The sequence below is a fragment of the Oncorhynchus clarkii genome, chromosome 18 (assembly GCF_045791955.1).
Source record: "Oncorhynchus clarkii lewisi isolate Uvic-CL-2024 chromosome 18, UVic_Ocla_1.0, whole genome shotgun sequence".
Lineage (NCBI taxonomy): Eukaryota > Metazoa > Chordata > Actinopteri > Salmoniformes > Salmonidae > Oncorhynchus > Oncorhynchus clarkii.
The window spans coordinates 4,863,237-4,886,792 of record NC_092164.1 but is presented as its reverse complement, the minus strand read 5'-3'; the positions used below and the strand labels follow the sequence as shown (position 1 = coordinate 4,886,792).

The 23,556-nt window shown below is 46.0% G+C and overlaps 1 protein-coding gene across 5 annotated transcripts in view; it reads left to right on the top strand.

The window, feature by feature from the left end:
- Nucleotides 1-23,556, top strand: part of LOC139372244 (cyclin-dependent kinase-like 5) — a 62,622-nt gene that overhangs the window by 34,210 nt on the left and 4,856 nt on the right. For 3 of the 5 annotated variants that reach the window (XM_071112010.1, XM_071112007.1, XM_071112011.1), the window contains exons 3-15: nt 5,052-5,234; nt 5,531-5,651; nt 5,828-5,887; nt 6,323-6,413; nt 7,386-7,575; nt 10,258-10,341; nt 16,733-16,908; nt 17,863-18,112; nt 18,366-18,492; nt 18,705-18,966; nt 21,261-22,014; nt 22,370-22,480; nt 23,075-23,186. In XM_071112010.1, coding sequence (XP_070968111.1) covers nt 5,139-5,234; nt 5,531-5,651; nt 5,828-5,887; nt 6,323-6,413; nt 7,386-7,575; nt 10,258-10,341; nt 16,733-16,908; nt 17,863-18,112; nt 18,366-18,492; nt 18,705-18,966; nt 21,261-22,014; nt 22,370-22,480; nt 23,075-23,186 — 2,434 coding nt within the window. In that variant the 5' untranslated portion in view covers nt 5,052-5,138. The remainder of the gene's footprint in view (nt 1-5,051; nt 5,235-5,530; nt 5,652-5,827; nt 5,888-6,322; nt 6,414-7,385; nt 7,576-10,257; nt 10,342-16,732; nt 16,909-17,862; nt 18,113-18,365; nt 18,493-18,704; nt 18,967-21,260; nt 22,015-22,369; nt 22,481-23,074; nt 23,187-23,556) is intronic. The other 2 variants (XM_071112009.1, XM_071112008.1) reach the window with 1 other exon arrangement.

Sequence of the window (23,556 nt, the reverse complement as noted above, 5' to 3'; positions counted from 1 at the left end):
GGTATGGCTGTCTCTGGTATGGATATCTCTGGTATGGATGTCTCTGGTATGGATATCTCTGGTATGGATATCTCTGGTATGGATATCTCTGGTATGGATATCTCTGGTATGGATGTCTCTGGTATGGATGTCTCTGGTATGGCTGTCTCTGGTATGGATGTCTCTGGTATGATATCTCTGGTATGCATATCTCTGGTATGGCTGTCTCTGGTATGGATATCTCTGGTATGGATATCTCTGGTATGGCTGTCTCTGGTATGGATATCTCTGGTATGGCTGTCTCTGGTATGGTTGTCTCTGGTATGGCTGTCTCTGGTATGGCTGTCTCTGGTATGGATATCTCTGGTATGGCTGTCTCTGGTATGGCTGTCTCTGGTATGGATATCTCTGGTATGGCTGTCTCTGGTATGGAAATCTCTGGTATGGATATCTCTGGTATGGATATCTCTGGTATGATGTCTCTGGTATGGATATCTCTGGTATGGATATCTCTGGTATGGATATCTCTGGTATGGATATCTCTGGTATGGATGTCTCTGGTATGATATCTCTGGTATGGATATCTCTGGTATGGATATCTCTGGTATGGCTGTCTCTGGTATGGATATCTCTGGTATGGATATCTCTGGTATGGATGTCTCTGGTATGGATATCTCTGGTATGGATATCTCTGCAGACAGACTGTTATTTAGAGAAGTGTTGTAATCCCTGCATAGGAGGCACCCTGGTTTCAAGGTTCCAGCTAGTGGCCCTCTCAGTATGGTCTCTGTTGACAGAGAAACCGTCTCGGATTCACTGACCATCTGCCCGTTAGCACATGAACAACAGCAGTGGAGAGGTCTGGGGCACCAGAGGGACAGACAAACAGGCTTGGAACCATTCAATATAGGTAACAGAGGACATATCATAAACACACAAAGGACATATTATAAATGACTACCCTATTCCCTATTTAGTGCACTACTTTTGACCAGCCATATTGGGCTCTGGTGAGAAGTAGTGCACTATGTAGGGAATAGGGTGTAATTTAAGACCTTAACCAGGGAGAGATTCAACTGTGTGGCTAAAATAGTGAGGAGGACTATCTGAAGACCCATAGTATCTGTGATGAAGATAAACTGTAACCAGAAGCCGTTGGGTTCCCTTTTTAAAATGTCCCATCTTATAAAACATCATTACATACATTCTATTGGAAACACTCGCTTACTGTACAATTTTTATTCATTTCTCTCTAAATGTCTCTCTTGATTTATAGTTATAGATGGATTTGAATTATTAACTGAGGCTGTTCTCTGTCTTATCTGAGCTTGGTATTTATATTCATTAGCCTATGAAGGCAGTGAAGGTATTGAACGTTGACTTGAGAGACTGTGTTATCCTGGTCTAAGATGGGAGTTTTGGCTCAGCTGTGGTCTTGGAATAGTCTGAGACTTGGGCTTGTCTCTCTCTCCCTCTCTTTCTATCCCTCTCTGTCTCCCTCTCGCTCTCTCTCCCTCTCTTTCTCTCCCTCTCCCTCTCTCTCTCTCTCTTTCTCTTTCTTTCCCTCTCTCCATCTTTGTCTCCCTCTCTCCCTCTCTTTCTCTCCCTTTTAATCTCCCTCTCTTTCTCTCCCTCTTTCCCTCTCTCTCTTCCTCTCTCCTTCGCTTTCTTGGCATCGAATAGTCTGAGTCTTGGGCCAAATCCCACAGAACCTATTTAGTGTTTCAGTTCTTCAGTTCTCTGCTCAGTGTGGGCAGAATAGGCATGTATCATCTCTCTCTCTCTCTCTCTCTCTCTCTCTCTCTCTCTCTCTCTCTCTCTCTCTCTCTCTCTCTCTCTTTCTGTCTCTGTTTCTCTCTCTCTCTCTGTCTCTGTTTCTCTCTCTCTATGTCTCTCTCTCTCTCTCTCTCTGTCTCTGTTTCTGTCTCTGTCTCTCTCTGTTTCTCTCTCTCTCTCTCAGTCTCTGTTTCTGTCTCTGTCTCTGTCTCTCTATGTTTCTCTCTCTCTCTCTCTCTCTCTCTCTCTCTCTCTCTCTCTCTCTGTCTCTGTTTCTCTCTCTCTCTCTCTGTTTCTCTCTCTCTCTCTCTGTCTCTGTTTCTTTCTCTGTCTCTCTCTCTCTCTGTCTCTCTCTCTGTCTCTGTTTCTCTCTCTCTCTCTGTCTCTCTCTCTCTCTCTCTCTCTCTGTCTCTGTTTCTGTCTCTGTCTCTCTCTGTTTCTCTCTCTCTCTCTCTCTGTCTCTGTTTCGCTCTCTCTCTCTGTCTCTCTGTCTCTCTCTCTCTCTGTCTCTCTCCCTCTCTCTCTCTCTCTCTCTCTCTCTCTCTCTCTCTCTCTCTCTCTCTCTCTCTCTCTCTCTCTCTCTCTGTCTCTCTCATGGCTTATTTTGATAGGAACAGATATGTTGTCTCTCCATGGTCCATGCAAGTTCGTCATGATGTTGAACAGTGGTCGGTCTTACTGATTTAGCATCAGTAAATAGACAGAGAGCAGTGACAAATGCTACGCTACTACTACCACTATTGCTATTACTACTCAGTACGTTCAGCCGCCAAGCTGAATAAGTCATTTTCAATAGGAGGAGATTCACTTTAATGTCCACTTGGCCAAAGATTAGGGATACCTTGTGTCTATTCTGATCAGAGTTGTTCTGACACGCTGGCTTTGATGTAGAGATGGTGTTGCTGATAGACCCCATGCTTTCTCACTGATGCTTTCACACACACACACACACACACACACACACACACACACACACACACACACACACACACACACACACACACACACACACACACACACACACACACACACACACACACACACACACACACACACACACACACACACACAGACACAGTGGACCTTGGATCTAGCAGCACCATGTGAGAATTACCAATGAGGCCTGAAAATTAAGTGATACCCTTCAGAACCTAATTCAAGATGAGTTAATAACACATTTTAGAAAAATAGAGAGGCAGAGAGAGAGAGAGAGAGAGAGAGAGAGATAGAGGGGCAGGGAGAGAGGTAGAGACAGAGGCAGAGAGAGAGAGGGAGAGAGAGAGCGAGAGAGGCAGAGAAAGAGAGGTAGGGAGAGAGAGAGACAGACAGAGAGAGAGATAGAGGGGCAGGGAGAGAGGTAGAGAGAGAGGCAGAGGGAGAGAGAGAGAGCGAGAGAGGCAGAGAAAGAGAGGTAGGAAGAGAGAGAGACAGAGAGAGAGAGAGAGAGAGGCAGAGACAGAGAGAGAGAGAGAGAGAGAGAGAGAGAGAGAGAGAGAGAGAGAGAGAGAGAGAGAGAGAGGAATTAAGAGAGAGTAATTTTAGTATCCCACACCTGGGTAACTTCAGGATATGTGGAGGGTCCACACCTGGGTAACTCCAGGATATGTGGAGGGTCCACACCTGGGTAACTTCAGGATATGTGGAGGATCCACACCTGGGTAACTTCAGGATATGTGGAGGATCCACACCTGGGTAACTTCAGGATATGTGGAGGATTCACACCTGGGTAACTTCAGGATATGTGGAGGATCCACACCTGGGTAACTTCAGGATATGTGGAGGATCCACACCTGGGTAACTTCAGGATATGTGGAGGGTCCACACCTGGGTAACTTCAGGATATGTGGAGGGTCCACACCTGGGTAACTTCAGGATATGTGGAGGATCCACACCTGGGTAACTTCAGGATATGTGGAGGGTCCACACCTGGGTAACTTCAGGATATGTGGAGGGTCCACACCTGGGTAACTTCAGGATATGGAGGTGGAGGTGGAGGATCCACACCTGGGTAACTTCAGGATATGTGGAGGATCCACACCTGGGTAACTTCAGGATATGTGGAGGGTCCACACCTGGGTAACTTCAGGATATGTGGAGGTTCCACACCTGGGTAACTTCAGGATATGTGGAGGGTCCACACCTGGGTAACTTCAGGATATGTAGAGGATCCACACCTGGGTAACTTCAGGATATGTGGAGGGTCCACACCTGGGTAACTTCAGGATATGTGGAGGGTCCACACCTGGGTAACTTCAGGATATGTGGAGGTTCCACACCTGGGTAACTTCAGGATATGTGGAGGGTCCACTGCTTTCAAAAAGATCTGAGGAGGATCCCAGATTTTGACACCCCTTAAAATACATCTAATCAGGTCCTTCCTGCTTTTTAGTGGCCTGCTGCTGTGCTCCCTTGATCAGAAATCTTGCCTGAAACCTGAAGATTTACATTAGCCCTGAGAGTTATTGTCGAGGGCCTAGGCTTTAGCTCAGTGGACAAACACTGTCTTGTGGCGCAAAGAAGACCTGGATTTCGAACGTAGTCCGTCACAGTATTTAGGGTTACTGTCACTGGTGTCCCACCATCAGTGGGAGCCACAGGAGGCTGGTGGCACCTTAATTGGGGAGGACAGGCTCGTGGTAATGTCTGGTGTTGAATCAGTGGAATGGTAACAAACACATCAAACACACAGAGGGGACGGCTGCCCATTTTACAACCTCATAACCAACTGGGCTATTTTGTTTGTTTTTTCACATTGTTTGTTACTCATTTTGTACATAATGTTGCTGCTACCGTTTAAAAAAAATGTTTTTGTTTATTTTGTAAATATTTTATCAACTCTATTTCTTGAACTGCATTGTTGGTTAAGGGCTTGTAAGTCAGCGTTTCACTGTCAGGTCTACTACACCTGTTGGTTAAGGGCTTGAAGGTAAGCGTTTCACTGTCAGGTCTAGGACACCTGTTAGTTAAGGGCTTGTAAGTCAGTGTTTCACTGTCAGGTCTAGTACACCTGTTAGTTAAGGGCTTGTAAGTCAGTGTTTCACTGTCAGGTCTAGTACACCTGTTGGTTAAGGGCTTGAAGGTAAGCGTTTCACTCTCAGGTCTCCACCTGTTGTATTCAGCATTTCACTGTCAGGTCTACTACACCTGTTGTATTCACCGCATGTGACAAATAACATGGATGTGTTTTATACCGTTCCATTCACTTCGTTCCAGACATTATAATGAGCCGTCCTCCCCTCAGCAGCCTCCACTGACAGGATCCCTCAGCGTGACACTCTTGACATGCTGTTTTCCAGGAGACCAATGAGCTGGTGGCCATAAAGAAGTTTAAGGACAGCGAGGAGAATGAGGAGGTTAAAGAGACCACGCTGAGGGAGCTGAAGATGCTGCGGACGCTGAAACAGGAGAACATCGTGGAACTCAAAGAGGCTTTCAGGAGGAGAGGGAAACTCTACCTGGTCTTTGAATATGTGGAGAGGGTCAGTGAATACCTAGAGGATGAACCTTTTTAATGATATCGTTTAATAGACCAGAACAGTCTAGAAATGTCCACTACTTTCTAGGGATGGCTGGGATCCGCTGATGATTGGATGATAAATCATCATGTGATATACTTAGCTACTGTTTTTGTCAGCAGGTTCCCTTTTAGAATACTGCCATAGTATCTAACCTGTTTTGCTAAGGGGTTGGATTTGTGGCACATGTTATACAGAGCATTGTGGGTAGTGTAGTTGTAGCTGTGATTGACAGTAGGACTGTGGATTCTGTGTTCCAGAACATGCTGGAGTTGCTGGAGGAACTGCCTAACGGAGCACCACCTGACAAAGCCAGGAACTACATCTACCAGCTGATCAAAGCCATCCACTGGTGCCATAAGAATGAGATCGTACACAGAGGTGAGGAACTCTTACCTTTACTAAAACGAGGTCACCTTTTCCTTTCGTTATGCTATGATGACGTGTTGAGTCAGAGGCAGGGCCTCCCAGCAGAGATGGTTTGGTCTGACTTTTGGTTTTGCCAAGTACCAGACTGCTGCCGCGTGTGAAAACTGGTCTCCTCTGTTTCTCCTCAGACATCAAGCCTGAAAACCTCCTCATCAGCTCTGAGGATGTTCTCAAACTCTGTGATTTTGGTAAGTAGAAATATGTCACTTCTAACAGAGTCATTAACTCAGTACATTAGATGTATGACGATCTCAGTCTCCCTGGTAAGCAATGGTCAGTATCTGTCCATGACTTCCTCTGTCTGTTTCTGGCCTGGTTTCCTGTAGGCTTTGAGCCAGTGTCTGTCCATGACTTCCTCTGTCTGTTTCTGTTCTGGTTTCCTGTAGGCTTTGAGTCAGTATCTGTTCATGACTTCCTCTGTCTCTCTCTGGTCTGGTTTCCTGTAGGCTTTGAGTCAGTATCTGTTCATGACTTCCTCTGTCTCTCTCTGATCTGGTTCCTGTAGGCTTTGAGTCAGTATCTCTCCATGACTTCCTCTGTCTGTTTCTGGTCTGGTTTCCTGTAGGCTTTGAGTCAGTATCTGTTCATGACTTCCTCTGTCTCTCTGGCCTGGTTTCCTGTAGGCTTTGCCCGCAACCTGTCAGAGGGAAGTGATGCCAACTACACTGAGTATGTTGCCACTAGGTGGTACCGCTCTCCTGAGCTACTGCTGGGGTGAGTCCCATTAAACCTACTGGACCTGTGTGTATGGGTGTGTGTGTGTTTTTGTGTGTGTGTATTGGTGTGCGTGTGTGTGTTTGTATTGGTGTGTGTGTGTGTGTGTGTGTGTGTGTGTGTGTGTGTGTGTGTGTGTGTGTGTGTGTGTGTGTGTGTATATTGGTGTGCGTGTGTGTGTTTGTATTGGTGTGTTTATTGGTGGGTGGGTGTGTATTTGTATTTGGTGTGTGTGTGTGTGTGTTTGTATTGGTGCGTGTATTGGGCTGTGTGTGTGTGTACGTGCGTGCGTGTGTTGTGTGTGTTTGTGCGTGTGTGTGATTGTATTGGTGCGTGTATTGGGCTGTGTGTGTGTAGGTGCGTGCATGTGTTGTGTGTGTACATTGTTAAGTGTCTGTTTGTCTGCATAGCTGTCAGTCCTTACATGCATATATCCTTCTCTGAATATTTCAGTGAACATGTGTATTAGTCTGGCCTTGATAAATCCTGTTTTCATGTGTGTACTACAGACACAGGGAGGTTACTGTGTCCATTTGATCGTCTAGATAATGGAGCATCATGTGGTGGGGCTCCTTCCTCTCCCACAGCAACTAAATCAACTGTTACATTTATTGACTCTTGGTATTTGAATTCCACCCACGCAAATATTTTCTCTCTTCATCACTCTTCCTCAGTCTCGGCGGCGCTCTCCTCTCTTCTCTCTCTCTCCTCTCTCTCTCCTTCTCTCTCTCCTTTCTGTCATTGTGTTCATCACCTTCTGCTGAACCAACATCATCATCATCATCACCATCATCATCATCTTCTGTCCTTGTTATTCTGAATGTACTCTTCTGGTTCAGTTTTACAAATGCATCACTTAAGCTGTTTTCTCTCTCTCTCTCTCTCTCTCTCTCTCTCTCTCTCTCTCTCTCTCTCTCTCTCTCTCTCTCTCTCTCTCTCTCTGTCTCCCTCTCTCTATCCCCTCCACCCCAGGGCCCCCTATGGTAAGGCTGTAGACATGTGGTCAGTGGGTTGTATCCTGGGGGAGCTGAGTGATGGCCAGCCTCTGTTCCCAGGGGAGAGTGAGATAGATCAACTCTTTACCATCCAGAAGGTCCTGGGTCCTCTACCTGCTGAACAGATGAAGCTCTTCTACAACAACCCTCGCTTCCATGGACTACGGGTAGGTCAACTCTGGGGTCGATCTGTTGAGCTGTTCTGTCGTCATCTCACACTCCATCTCCGCTTTCCTCTCCTCTCCCATTTCTTCCTCTCTACCTCTACCTATCCCACCTCTCCCTCCCTCTACATTCTCTCTCCTCTCTTTCCATCTTGTCTATCTCTCTCCTCTCCTTCCCTCTCTCTCTCTCCATCTCTTTCCTCTCCTTCCTTCATTCCCTCTCTCTCCTCTCATTCCCTCTCTCTATATCTCTTCTCTGCTCTCCTTCCCTCTCTCTCTCTCTCCACCTCTCTCCTCTCCTTCCCCCTCTCTCTCTCTCTCTCTCTCTCCATCTCTCTCCTCTCCTTCCCTCTCTCTCTCTCTCCATCTCTCTCCTATCCTTCCTTCCTCTCTCTCTCTCTATCTCTCTCCTCTCCTTCTCTCTCTCTCTCCATCTCTCTTCTCTCCTTCCCTCTCTCTCTCTCCAGTTCTCCTCTGTCTCTTTCCCACCTATCTATCTGTGTGAGTCCTGGTGGCTGTCTTCCCAGTGTGGTCCGTGACTGAGTGGATTGAGTCATCATGTTATGGTGGTGTTCAGTGTTACTGTAGAAGAGAGAGAGAGAGAGAGACAGAGAGACTGAGAGACAGAGAGAGACAGAGAGACAGAGAGACTGAGAGAGAGAGACAGAGAGACAGAGAGACTGAGAGACTGAGAGACAGAGAGAGAGAGAGAGACTGAGAGACAGAGAGAGACTGAGAGAGAGAGACAGAGTGACAGAGAGACAGAGACAGAGAGAGACAGAGAGAGAGAGACAGAGAAACAGAGAGGCAGAAAGAGAGAGAGACTGACAGAGAGACAGAGAGAGACAGACAGACATAGAGACCGAGAGAGAGAGAGGCAGAGAGACAGAGAGGCAGACAGAGAGAGAGTGGCAGAGAGAGAGAGAGAGAGAGAGAGAGAGAGAGAGAGACAACTAGAATCTGAAGTCAAATGTCTACTGTTTGCTGATGATGTGGTGCTTCTGTCACCAACCAAGGAGGGCCTACAGCAGCACCTAGATCTTCTGCACAGATTCTGACAGACCTGGGCCCTGACAGTAAATCTCAGTAAGACCAAAATAATGGTGTTCCAAAAAAGGTCCAGTCGCCAGGACCACAAATACAAATTCCATCTAGACACTGTTGCCCTAGAGCACACAAAAAACTATACATACCTCGACCTAAACAACGGGACCACAGGTCACTTCCACAAAGCTGTGAACGATCTGATAGACAAGACAAGAAGGGCCTTCTATGCCATCAAAAGGAGCATAAAATTCAACATACCAATTAGGATCTGGCTAAAAATACTTGAATCAGTCATAGAGCCCATTGCCCTTTATGGTTGTGAGGTCTGGGGTCCGCTCACCAACCAAGACTTCACAAAATGGGACAAACACCAAATTGAGACTCTGCATGCAGAATTTTTCAAAAATATCCTCCGTGTACAATGTAGAACACCAAATAATGCATGCAGAGCAGAATTAGGCCGATTCCAATTAATGATCAAAATCCAGAAAAGAGCTGTTAAATTCTACAACCACCTAATGTTTCCCAAACCTTCCATAACAAAGCCATCACCTACAGAAAGATGAACCTGGAGAAGAGTTCCCTAAGCAAGCTGGTCCTGGGGCTCTGTTCACAAACACAAACACACCCCACAGAGCCCCATGACAGCAACACAATTATACCCAAGCAAATCATGAGAAAACAACAAGATAATTACTTGACACATTGGAAAGAATTAACAAAAAAACAGAGCAAACTAGAATGCTATTTGGTCCTAAACAGAGAGTACACAGTGGCAGAATACCTCACCAATGTGACTGACCCAAAATTAAGGAAAGCTTTGACTATGTACAGACTCAGTGAGCATAGCCTTGCTATTGAGAAAGGCCGCCGTAGGCAGACCTGGCTCTCAAGAGAAGACAGGCTATGTGCTCATTGCCCACAAAATGAGGTGGAAACTGAGCTGCACTTACTAACTTCCTGCCCAATGTATGTCCATATTAGAGACACATATTTCCCTCAGATTACACAGATCCACAAAGAATTCAAAAACAAACCCAATTTTGATAAACTCTCAAATCTACTGGGTGAAATACCACAGTGTGGAGGCTGGTGGACATTCATGCCTCCTGATGCACTCCCACACAGAGATACACACATTCAAACAGACAGAAACATGCATGTCCACCAGCCTCCTGATGCACTCCCACACAGAGATACACACCTTCAGACAGACAGAAACATGCATGTCCACCAGCCTCCTGATGCACTCCCACACAGAGATACACACATTCAGACAGACAGAAACATGCATGTCCACCAGCCTCCTGATGCACTCCCACACAGAGATACACACATTCAGACAGACAGAAACATGCATGTCCTCCAGCCTCCTGATGCACTCCCACACACAGATACACACATTCAGACAGACAGAAACATGCATGTCCACCAGACTCCCACACAGAGATCCATGGGAGGGGTGGTAATCATGTACCTGCTATAGTGGAAGCTGTGTTAGGCCCGTTAGCAGCATGTCTGGCCTCAGACACAACAGTCAGCTAAGCCTCCTGTCAACTCCAGTCAGACACATCTGAATTTCAACAAAGACACTGCACTCTGAAACCTCACAACTGTACGTGTGTGTGTGTGTGTCAGCAGTTCCCCTCAGTGAATCACCCTACAACCCTGGAGCGGAGGTACCTGGCCATCCTGAGTGGCCTCATGCTGGATCTGATGAAGGTAACACACACACACACACACACACACACACACACACACACACACACACACACACACCCCCCCCACACACACACACACACACACACACACACACACACACACACACACACACACACACACACACACACACACACACACACACACACACACACACAGAGAAAGAGACACACAATTGGTATTGCCAGTATTAGCACATTCTGGGTCCTCCAGGCTCAAACTAGACTAGTCCTGCTAATGGAAGGTATTCTGGGTCCTCCAGGCTCAAACTAGACTAGTCCTGCTAATGGAAGGTATTCTGGGTCCTCCAGGCTCAAACTAGACTAGTCCTGCTAATGGGAGGTATTCTAGTCCTGCTAATGGAAGGTATTCTGGATTCTGCAGGCTCAAACTAGACTAGTCTTGCTAATGGAAGGTATTCTGGGTCCTCCAGGCTCAAACTAGACTAGTCCTGCTAATGGAAGGTATTCTAGTCCTGCTAATGGAAGGTATTCTGGATTCTGCAGGCTCAAACTAGACTAGTCCTGCTAATGGAAGGTATTCTAGTCCTGCTAATGGAAGGTATTCTGGATTCTGCAGGCTCAAACTAGACTAGTCCTGCTAATGGAAGGTATTCTGGGTCCTCCAGGCTCAAACTAGACTAGTCCTGCTAATGGAAGGTATTCTGGTCCTGCTAATGGAAAGTATTCTGGGTCCAGCAGGCTCAAACTAGACTAGTCCTGCTAATGGAAGGTATTCTGGGTCCAGCAGGCTCAAACTAGACTAGTCCTGCTAATGGAAGGTATTCTGGGTCCTGCAGGCTCAAACTAGACTAGTCTTGCTAGCTAATGTATGTCTATGACTAAAGCTGTGGGTCAGTCAGTACTCTGCTGTGAGCGAGGCCTACAGTACATCACACTTTCCTCAGGAGATGAATGGTGTGATAAACCCTCCCACCCATCTCTCTGTCTCTGGATCGACATGGTGAAAAGCCACAACAGTTGTTTTTATAATGGTCTGAGTCTCTAGCATTTCTATACAGCGCGTGATAATGAATTCTGTAACCAACAGATGTAGAGCTCTGTGTTACGAATGCTGTAGCTCAGTTAGTAGAGCACGGCGCTTGCAACGCCAGGGTTGTGGGTTCAATTCCCACTGAGGACCACTATGAAAATGTATGAACTCACTATTGTAAGTTGCTCTAGATGAGAGTGTCTGTTAAATTGCTCAAATGTAAATGTGCTTCACTCTATATACAAAACAATATATTTGACTTGAACTATAGTTTAATGATAATAAAATAAACTTTTGATTATATATACAGTACCAGCCTAAAGTTTGGACACACCTTCTCATTCAAGGGTTTTTCTGTATTTCAAATCAAATCAAATTGTATTTGTCACATGCGCTGAATACAACAGGTGTAGTAGACCTTACCGTGAAATGCTGAATACAACAGGTGTAGGTAGACCTTACAGTGAAATGCTGAATACAACAGGTGTAGTAGACCTTACAGTGAAATGCTGAATACAACAGGTGTAGTAGACCTTACAGTGAAATGCTGAATACAACAGGTGTAGTAGACCTTACAGTGAAATGCTGAATACAACAGGTGTAGTAGACCTTACAGTGAAATGCTGAATACAACAGGTGTAGTAGACCTTACAGTGAAATGCTGAATACAACAGGTGTAGGTAGACCTTACAGTGAAATGCTGAATACAACAGGTGTAGTAGACCTTACAGTGAAATGCTGAATACAACAGGTGTAGGTAGACCTTACCGTGAAATGCTGAATACAACAGGTGGAGGTAGACCTTATCGTGAAATGCTGAATACAACAGGTGTAGTAGACCTTACCGTGAAATGCTGAATACAACAGGTGTAGTAGACCTTACAGTGAAATGCTGAATACAACAGGTGTAGGTAGACCTTACAGTGAAATGCTGAATACAACAGGTGTAGTAGACCTTACAGTGAAATGCTGAATACAACAGGTGTAGTAGACCTTACAGTGAAATGCTGAATACAACAGGTGTAGTAGACCTTACAGTGAAATGCTGAATACAACAGGTGTAGGTAGACCTTACCGTGAAATGCTGAATACAACAGGTGGAGGTAGACCTTACCGTGAAATGCTTACTTACAAGCCCTTAACCAACAATGCAATTTTTTTTAAATACCTAAAAATAAATAAAGTAACAAATAATTAAATAGCAGCAGTAAAATAACAATTTTGACCATTTTAAGGCCTTCCTCTGACACCGCCTGGTATAGACGTCCTGGATGGCAGGAAGCTTTGCCCCAGTGATGTACCGAGCTGTACACGCTACCCTCTGTAGTGCCTTGCGTCGGAGGCCGAGCAGTTGCCGTACCAGGCAGTGATGCAACCAGTCAGGATGCTCTCGATGGTGTAGCTGTAGAACCTTTTAAGGATCTGAGGACCCATGCCAAATATTTTCAGTCTCCTGAGGGGGAATAGGTTTTGTCATACCCTCTTCACGACTGTCTTGGTGTGCTTGGACCATGTTAGTTTGTTGGTGATGTGGACACCAAGGAACTTGAAGCTTTCAACTTGCTCCACTACAGTCCCGTCAATGAGAATGAGGGTGTGCTCGGTCCTCTTTTTCCTGTAGTCCACAATCATCTCCTTTGTCTTGATCACGTTCAGGGAGAGGTTGTTGTCCTGGCACCACACGGACAGGTCTCTGACCTCCTCCCTATAGGCTGTCTCGTTGTTATCGGTGATCAGGCCTACCACTATTGTGTCATCGGCAAACTTAATGATAGGGTTGGAGTCGTGCCTGGCCGTGCAGTCATGGGTGAGCAGGGAGTACAGGAGGGGACTGAGCACACACCCCTGAGGGGCCCCCGGGTTGAGGATCAGCGTGGCGGATGTGTTGTTACCTACCCTTACCACCTGGGGGCGGCCCATCAGGAAGTCCAGGATCCAGTTGCAGAGGGAGGTGTTTAGTCCCAGGGTCCTTAGCTTATTGATGAGCTTTGAGGGCAATATGGTGTTGAACGCTGAGCTGTAGTCAATGAACAGCATTCTCACATACTGTAGGTGTTCCTTTTGTCCAGGTGGGAAAGGGCAGTGTGGAGTGCAATAGAGATTGCATCATCTGTGGATCTGTTAGGACGGTATGCACATTGGAGTGGGTCTAGGGTTTCTGGAATAATGGTGTTGATGTGAGCCATGACCAACCTTTCAAAGCACTTCATGGCTACAGACAGTTTACCTTAGTGTTCTTGGGCACAGGGTCTATGGTGGTCTGCTTAAAACATGTTGGTATTACAGACTCAGACAGGGAGAGGTTGAAAATGTCAGTGAAGACACTTGCCAGTTGGTCAGCGCATGCTAGCAGTACACGTCCTGGTAATCCATCTGGCCCTGCAGCCTTGTGAATGTTGGCCTGTTTAAAGGTCTTACTCATCGACTGCGGAGAGCGTGATCACACAGTCTTCTGGAACAGCTGGTCTCTCAACCAGCTTCATGAGGTAGTCACTTGGAATGCTTTCCCAATAGTCTTGAAAGAGTTCCCACATATGCTGAGCACTTGTTGGCTGCTTTTCCTTCATTCTGTGGTCCAACTCATCCCAAACCATCTCAATTGGGTTGAGGTCGAGTGATTGTGGAGGCAAGGTCATCTGATGCAGCACTCCATAACTCTCCTTCTTGATCAAATAGCCCTTACACAGCCGGGGATGGTGTATTGCTGCAGAATTATGTGGTAGCCATGCTGGTTAAGTGTGCCTTGAATTCTAAATAAATCAATGCCAGTGTCACCAGCAAAGCACCCCCACACCATCACACCTCCTCCTCCATGCTTCATGGTGGGAGCCACACACGTAGAGATCATCTGTTCACCTACTCTGGTTCTCACAAAGACACAGCAGTTAGAAACAAAAATCTCAGATTTGGACTCATTAGACCAAAGGACAGATTTACACCATTGCTCATGTTTCTTGGCCCAAGCAAGTTTCTTCTTATTATTGGTGTCCTTTAGAAGTGGTCTCTGAACTGTTGATGTTGAGATGTGTCTGTTACTTGAACTCTGTGAAGCATTTATTTGGGCTGCAATCTGAGGTGCAGTTAATTGCCGATTTCTGAGGCTGGTCACTCTAATGAACTTGAAGCAGAGGTAACTCTGGGTCTTCCTTTCCTGTGGCGGTCCTCATGAGAGCCAGTTTCGTCAAGCGCTTGATGGTTTTTACGACTGCACTTGAAGAAACTTTAAAAAGTTCTTGAAATGTTCTAGATTGACCGACCTTTATGTCTTAAAGTAATGATGGACTGTCATTTCTCTAGGCTTATTTGAGCTGTTCTTGCCATAATATGGACTTGATCTTTTACGAAATAAGTCTATCTTCTCTATACCAACCCTACCTTGTCACAACACAACTGATTGGCTCAAACGCATTAAGAAGGAAAGAAATTCCACAAATGAACTTTTAACAAGGCACACCTGTTAATTTAAATACATTCCAGGTGACAATCTCATGAAGCTGGTTGAGAGAATGCCAAGAGTGTGCAAAACTGATTTATTTAACCCTTTTTGGTTACTACATGATTCCATATGTGTTATTTCATAGTTTTGATGTTTTCACTATTATTCTGCAATGTAGAAAATAGTAAAAATACACAAAAAAAACTTGAATGAGTAGGTGTGTCCAAACTTTTGACTGGTACCGTATATATATACGAAAGTATTCGGCCCCCTTGAACTTTGCGACCTTTTGTCACATTTCAGGCTTCAAACATAAAGATATAAAACTGTATTTTTTTGTGAAGAATCAACAACAAGTGGGACACATTCATGAAGTGGAACGACATTTATTGGATATTTCAAACTTTTTTAACAAATCAAAAACTGAAAAATTGGGCGTGCAAAATTATTCAGCCCCCTTAAGTTAATACTTTGTAGCGCCACCTTTTGCTGCGATTACAGCTGTAAGTCGCTTGGGGTATGTCTCTATCAGTTTTGCACATCGAGAGACTGAAATTTTTTCCCATTCCTCCTTGCAAAACAGCTCGAGCTCAGTGAGGTTGGATGGAGAGCATTTGTGAACAGCAGTTTTCAGTTCTTTCCACAGATTCTCGATTGGATTCAGGTCTGGACTTTGACTTGGCCATTCTAACACCTGGATATGTTTATTTTTGAACCATTCCATTGTAGATTTTGCTTTATGTTTTGGATCATTGTCTTGTTGGAAGACAAATCTCCGTCCCAGTCTCAGGTCTTTTGCAGACTCCATCAGGTTTTCTTCCAGAATGGTCCTGTATTTGGCTCCATCCATCTTCCCATCAATTTTAACCATCTTCCCTGTCCCTGCTGAAGAAAAGCAGGCCCAAACCATGATGCTGCCACCACCATGTTTGACAGTGGGGATGGTGTGTTCAGCTGTGTTGCTTTTACGCCAAACATTACGTTTTGCATTGTTGCCAAAAAGTTCAATTTTGGTTTCATCTGACCAGAGCACCTTCTTCCACATGTTTGGTGTGTCTCCCAGGTGGCTTGTGGCAAACTTTAAACAACACTTTTTATGGATATCTTTAAGAAATGGCTTTCTTCTTGCCACTCTTCCATAAAGGCCAGATTTGTGCAATATACGACTGATTGTTGTCCTATGGACAGAGTCTCCCACCTCAGCTGTAGATCTCTGCAGTTCATCCAGAGTGATCATGGGCCTCTTGGCTGCATCTCTGATCAGTCTTCTCCTTGTATGAGCTGAAAGTTTAGAGGGACGGCCAGGTCTTGGTAGATTTGCAGTGGTCTGATACTCCTTCCATTTCAATATTATCGCTTGCACAGTGCTCCTTGGGATGTTTAAAGCTTGGGAAATCTTTTTGTATCCAAATCCGGCTTTAAACTTCTTCACAACAGTATCTCGGACCTGCCTGGTGTGTTCCTTGTTCTTCATGATGCTCTCTGCGCTTTTAACGGACCTCTGAGACTATCACAGTGCAGGTGCATTTATACGGAGACTTGATTACACACAGGTGGATTGTATTTATCATCATTAGTCATTTAGGTCAACATTGGATCATTCAGAGATCCTCACTGAACTTCTGGAGAGAGTTTGCTGCACTGAAAGTAAAGGGGCTGAATAATTTTGCACGCCCAATTTTTCAGTTTTTGATTTGTTAAAAAAGTTTGAAATATCCAATAAATGTCGTTCCACTTCATGAATGTGTCCGACTTGTTGTTGATTCATCACAAAAAAATACAGTTTTATATCTTTATGTTTGAAGCCTGAAATGTGGCAAAAGGTCGCAAAGTTCAAGGGGGCCGAATACTTTCGCAAGGCACTGTATATATTTATGTATAGAGAGTTTTGTGATTGACCTTTTTTATTGTCAAACTGTAATAAAGAACTGTGTCCTAAACCCCTGTGGTCTCCTCCCTCTCTAGAACCTGTTGTTGCTGGTCCCTTCTGACCGCTACCTGACAGAACAGAGTCTGAACCACCCAGCCTTCCAGCCCCTCCGCCTCCTGGAGCAGCCCGCCCCAGCACCACCCTCCCCTAACCCCCCACGCTCCTCCAAGAGGAAGCCCCACAGCCACATGGAGAACACTGTGCCCACCAGGTCAGCACTGTAGGGGGTTGTTGGTGTTGATGTTGTTGTTGTTGTTGTTCTTGTCAGAACCCCGTGGCAACCAGGTCAGCACTGCACTGGACACCACAAGTGGTGTGGTTAGGTTCTGGATACTGCATGGGGTCTGGTTAGGTTCTGGACACTGAATGGGGTCTGGTTAGGTTTTGGATACTGAATGGGGTCTGGTTAGGTTCTGGATACTGAATGGGGTCTGGTTAGGTTCTGGATACTGAATGGAGTCTGGTTAGGTTCTGGATACTGAATGGGGTCTGGTTAGGTTCTGGATACTGAATGGAGTCTGGTTAGGTTCTGGATACAGAATGGGGTCTGATTAGGTTCTGGATACTGAATGGGGTCTGGTTAGGTTCTGGATACTGAATGGGGTCTGGTCAGGTTCTGGATACTGAATGGGGTCTGGTTAGGTTCTGGATACTGAATGGGGTCTGGTTAGGTTCTGGATACTGAATGGGGTCTGGTTAGGTTCTGGATACTGAATGGGGTCTGGTACTGAAGGTTCTGGATACTGAATGGGGTCTGGTACTGAATGGGGTCTGGTTAGGTTCTGGATACTGAATGGGGTCTGGTTAGGTTCTGGATACTGAATGGGGTCTGGTCAGGTTCTGGAATGGGGTCTGGTTAGGTTCTGGATACTGAATGGGGTATGGTTAGGTTCTGGATACTGAAAGGTTCTGGATACTGAATGGGGTCTGGTTAGGTTCTGGACACTGAATGGGGTCTGGTTAGGTTCTGGATAATGCATGGTTTCACATCTGGCTATGTTGTTCTTGCACAGATAAAATAAGCTACTTAGATATATGGATTAGCTATACCTGTACCTCTCAATATCTCTCAATCTCAATATTTTCTGATCTTAATACCTCTCTCTCTCCTCCTCCCTCCCTCCCTCCCTCCCTCCCTCCCTCCCTCCCTCCCTCCCCCATACAGAAGCCACGGCAGTAAGAGCTCGGGTCACCGTCACTCTAACAGTAAGGAATGTTCCAGCCTACCTCGTCATGGCGACCTTCACCTAGGCAACGACAGCTTCCTGAACGGCAACAAGCCTGTGTCGTCCAGCCTGAGCCCCACCCTCCACCCCAAGGCTTACATGACCCAGACCCTCAACCGCTCCATCACCTGTAGTAAGGACTTGGTCAACAACAACATGCCACACCTGCTCAGCCCCAAGGACACCAAGGTAAACAACGTTAGGACCTCTACTTTCATTAATAACTTATTCAGCTCCTTATGGACCAAACTACACTTGTTTACATAAATTGTATTAATTTAGTTTGTTTTTCCAACTGTCTTTGTCTTGACCTGTGTTTATTCTTGACATGCATTTTCATCTAAATGCACAAGGCTGAAAACAAAATTTTCCCGTGGTTGGGGACAATAAAGTTATTATCTTGTCTTATTTTATCTTCTCTTGTCTTCTCTTTATTTTAAAGGGCACGACACAGTTTGACTTCAACCTGGTTGGTGTTGGTCCCCCAGGGGCCAAGGCTCCTGACCAGCAGGGCCCTGGAGCCATGTACGTGAAGTCCACCTCCCGCTCTCAGCAGCAGCAACAGCAAGGTCCGCGGCCACCCTACTGAAACATGCACATAAGATTAATACATACCACTTCCTTAACACTTAAAAGGAAAAATGCTCTAGACTAGAATCCTGTCCAGGGGGTATACTTGAACATAAAGCTGCCTTACGGCCCTATGGGCCGTTCTGTCTCAGGCAAGACTACTTATAAATGCATTGCCAGCCCATTTTTTACATTTGAATATTTCCAGTAGGGCAGGGAAGACACTCTTCCTTTCTGGAGGGTAAGACCAATACCATGGAGAAACAACATGGCCGCCATGGTGGACACAACATAGACTCCACCCACAGCTCCTCCAAGAGTTCCAGCTCCTACCTGAGCCTGTCCAAGAGCCACAGCGCCTTGAGCAACAATGCCAAGTCTGTGGGTGGTAACCTTGGAGATGGGGTGAGGGGCGTGCACCCCGACGACCCTTCGGCAACCCCTGGAATCTCCGCCCGCTTCTTCCCTGCCAGGTAACATAGAGAGAGAGCCTTCAGGGGATGGTTAACCTATAGAGAGAGAGAGAGCTGTCAGGAAATGGTTAACCTTTCTAGGGCAGGGGTTCCGCTTAGCGGAAAACATTCCGCTGAAAAGGCAGCGCGCAAAATTCTAAAATATTTTTTAGAAATATGTAACTTTCACACATTGACAAGTCCAATACAGCAAATGAAAGATAAACATCTTGTTAATCTACCCATCGTTTCCGATTTGAAACATGATTTACAGTGAAAGCACAACATATGATTATGTTAGGTCAGAATCAAGTCACAAAAACACAGCCATTTTCCAGCCAAAGAGAGGAGTCACAAAAATCAGAAATATAGATCAAATTAATCACTAACCTTTGATGATCTTCATCAGATGACACTCATAGGACATCATGTTACACAATACATTTTTTTTTCGATAATGTGCATATTTATATAAAAAGAACCTCAGTTTACATTGGCGCGTTACGTGCAGTAATGTTTTGATTCAAAAACATCCGGTGATTTTGCAGAAATACTCATAATAAACATTGATAAAAGATACAACTGTTATTCACAGAATTAAAGATAGACTTCTCCTTAATGCCACTGTGTCAGATTTTTTTTTTACTTTACGGAAAAAGCATAATCTGAGAACGAAGCTCAGAACCCAAAATAGCCAGAGGAATATCCGCCATTTTGGAGTCAACAAAGTTAGAAATTACACCATAAATATTCACTTACCTTTGATGATCTTCATCCGAAGGCACTCACAGAAATCCCAGTTCGACAATAAATGACTGATTTGTTCCATAAATTTCCATCATTTATGTCCAAATAGCCACTTGTTGTTAGCATGTTCAGCCCAGTAATCCATCTTCATGAGGCGCAGGCACTTCGTCCAGACAAAAACTCGAAAAATTCCGTTACAGTCCTTTACAAACATGTCAAACGATGTATGGAATCAATCTTTAGGATGTTTTTAACATAAAACATCAATAATGTTCCAACCGGAGAATTCCTTTGTCTGAAAAAAAGCACTGGAACGAGAGGTAACTCTATCGGGAGCGCGCGTCATGAGACCAAGGCTCTCTGCCAGACCACTGACTCAAAGAGGTCTTATGAGCCCCACCTTTATAGTAGAATCCTCATTCAAGTTTCTAAAGACAGTTGACATCTAGTGGAAGCCGTAGGAAGTGCAACTTTATCCATATCTCAATGTGTATTCGGTAGGCCAAGCTTTAAAAAACTACAAACCTCAGATATCCCACTTCCTGGTTGGATTTTTCTCAGGTTTTTGCCTGCCATATGAGTTCTGTTATACTGACAGACATCATTCAAACAGTTTTAGAAACTTCAGAGTGTTTTCCATCCAATAATAATATGCAGATATTAGCATCTGGGACAGAGGAGGCAGTTCACTCTGGGCACGCTATTCATCCAAAAGTGAAAATGCTGCCCCCTATCCCAAAAAGGTTAACCTAGAGAGAGAGAGAGAGAAAGAGAGAGCTGTCAGGGAATGGTTAACCTAGAGAGAGAGAGAGAGAGCTGTCAGGGAATGGTTAACCTAGAGAGAGAGAGAGAGCTGTCAGGGAATGGTTAACCTAGAGAGAGAGAGAGAGAGCTGTCAGGGAATGGTTAACCTAGAGAGAGAGAGAGAGCTGTCAGGGAATGGTTAACCTAGAGAGAGAGAGAGAGAGCTGTCAGGGAATGGTTAACCTAGAGAGAGAGAGAGAGAGCTGTCAGGGAATGGTTAACCTAGAGAGAGAGAGAGAGAGCTGTCAGGGAATGGTTAACCTAGAGAGAGAGAGAGAGAGAGATGTCAGGGAATGGTTAACCTAGAGAGAGAGAGAGAGAGCTGTCAGGGAATGGTTAACCTAGAGAGAGAGAGAGAGAGAGCTGTCAGGGAATGGTTAATCTAGAGAGAGAGAGTGAGAGCTGTCAGGGAATGGTTAACCTAGAGAGAGAGAGAGCTGTCAGGGAATGGTTAACCTAGAGAGAGAGAGAGCTGTCAGGGAATGGTTAACCTAGAGAGAGAGAGAGAGCTGTCAGGGAATGGTTAACCTAGAGAGAGAGAGTGAGAGCTGTCAGGGAATGGTTAATGAATGTTTGAAGGGCATGCTAGCTTATTGATTTTGTGTAGTCTTGGTGATGGTGTGTATTTGGAAATGTGTAGTCCCCTGAGGCCAGATCTGAACATTGTATTCTCGTTGAGAATTAGAGTTTTATTTAGGTCTGATGGTTAGTAAATATGTGTATTGTTGTACTCATGGTTGATGTCAGTCTATACTTTATTTCAGCTGCCTGGACCTGAACCTCAATGCCCCCCCTGGAAGTCCCCAGGCCCCCCGCCACAGCGAACGACACTCTTCTGGCCACGCCCCCCCTGGAAGTCCCCAGGTCCCCCGCCACAGCGAACGCCACTCTTCTGGCCACGCCCCCCCTGGAAGTCCCCAGGCCCCCCGCCACAGCGAACGACACTCTTCTGGCCACGCCCCCCCTGGAAGTCCCCAGGTCCCCCGCCACAGCGAACGCCACACTTCTGGACACACATCCAGCCACACCGGCCACTCCTCCGGTCACAGCCCCTCGTCCCGCGGCAACAACCCCCGTCTAGAGAGCTCCACCCTGGACTCATCCTGCCGACGCGCCTCCTCTTCCAGACACAAAGCTCCAGAGGAGACCTTGGCCCCGGGCCCGGAGCTTCTTGACCCAGGAGGAGAAGGGGATGGTGGGGGGAACCACGGAGCTCACACCCTGGCCTCCCCCCATGAGTCCTACCCCTACGGCCTGGGCTACACCAGTCCCTTCTCTTCCCAGCAGAGGCCTCACCGCCACTCCATGTACGTGAGGAGGAGTGAGCGCCACAGGTCCCACGGAGGTGGGGGTGGAGGGGGTAGTGAGGGGGGCTTAATGGTGAGTCAGGGGTTGCCCACCAGAGCTAGCAGTCTGCAGATGCTCTCCCCCCAGCTTCAGCACCGCACCCTCACCAGACACCCTGTAGGACACTCTGTGGGATCGTCCAGAGAGGACTGCACTGAAGACACGACCAGGGTCAGTGTCAATAATTGACTGACAGCTGTGCGTGTATGTGCATATGTGTGTCTGTGTAGCTCACTTTGAGGCTACAGTATCTGGCCTAACTCACATTATTGCTAATGTACTGTCTCTCTCCTGATCTCTCTCTCTCTCTCTCATACACACACACACACACACACACACACACACACACACACACACTGCTACTTCGTACTGTCTGCCTCACATGCTATATCTGTCTGTCTGTCTATCTGTCGGTCTGTCTATCTGTCTGTCTGTCTGTCTGTCGGTTGGTTGGTCTGTCTGTCTGTCTGTCTGTCTGTCTGTCTGTCTGTCTGTCTGTCTGTCTGTCTGTCCATCTGGTCTACAGAGTGAGCCGTCTTCTAAAGAGGTGGTGACCTCTCACCCCCGACCCCAGATTAAAGACTCCACGCGGGACAACCCAGCCTCCTTTCACTCACAACGCCCTGCTAAGAACGAGGTCCATAGCTTTTTCTGTTGTTCATCACAGGCTGATTTCACCACTTACTGTCTGGTTTCTGACTGCTTCTAGCACTGTTTTATCAGCAGTATGTCTATGCTCTGAATGCTGATTGGCTGACAGCCGTGGTGTATCAGACCGTATACCACGGGTATGACAAAACATTTATTTTTACTGCTCTAATTACATTGGTAACCAGTTTATAATATGAATAAGGCACCTTGGGGGTTTGTGGTATATGGCCACTATACCACGGCTAAGGGCTGTATCCAGGCACTCTGCGATGTGTTGTGCCTAAGAACAGCCCTTAGCTGTGGTCTATTGGCCATATACCACACCTCCTCTGGCTTTATTGCTTAAATATACTATGATAAGGATGTAGGAGTGCGATATCAGGGTGTGAAACACTATGATAAGGATGTAGGAGTGAGATATCAGGATGTGAAACACTATGATAAGGATGTAGGAGTGAGATATCAGGGTGTGAAAGGAGCTCATGTTACAGCATTATGATAATGGGATCAATAAGCGTGACTCAACATAGTATTTTCTCTGTGTTCTGTTCAACTCTGCTTTGTTTGTGATGTACTGTAGGTACCAGTGGGGATGTACCATGAGCCCCACCCCGAGGACCCACTCTCCTCCAAGGAGAACCGCATGATCTTCAGTGACTCCATGCCCAGACGGGTAGGAAGCTTCTACAGAGGTACGTGCACTATGAGAGAGAGAGAGAACAAGAGAGAGAGCGAGAACAAGAGAGAGACAGAGAGAACAAGAGAGAGAGAGAGAGAGAGAGAGAGAGAGAGAGAGAGAACAAGAGAGAGAGAGAGAGAGAGAGAGAGAGAGAGAGAGAGAGAGAGAGAAAAAGAGAGTTACCAAGAGAGAGAGCTAGAGAGATGTAGAGAGAGAGAGAGAGAGAGAGAGAGAGAGAGAGAGAGAGAGAGAGAGAGAGAGAACAAGAGAGAGAACAAGAGAGAGTGAGATCAAGAGAGAGAAAAAGAGAGTTACCAAGAGAGAGAGCTGGAGAGATGTAGAGAGAGAGAGTTACCAAGAGAGCTAGAGAGGAGAGAGAGAGA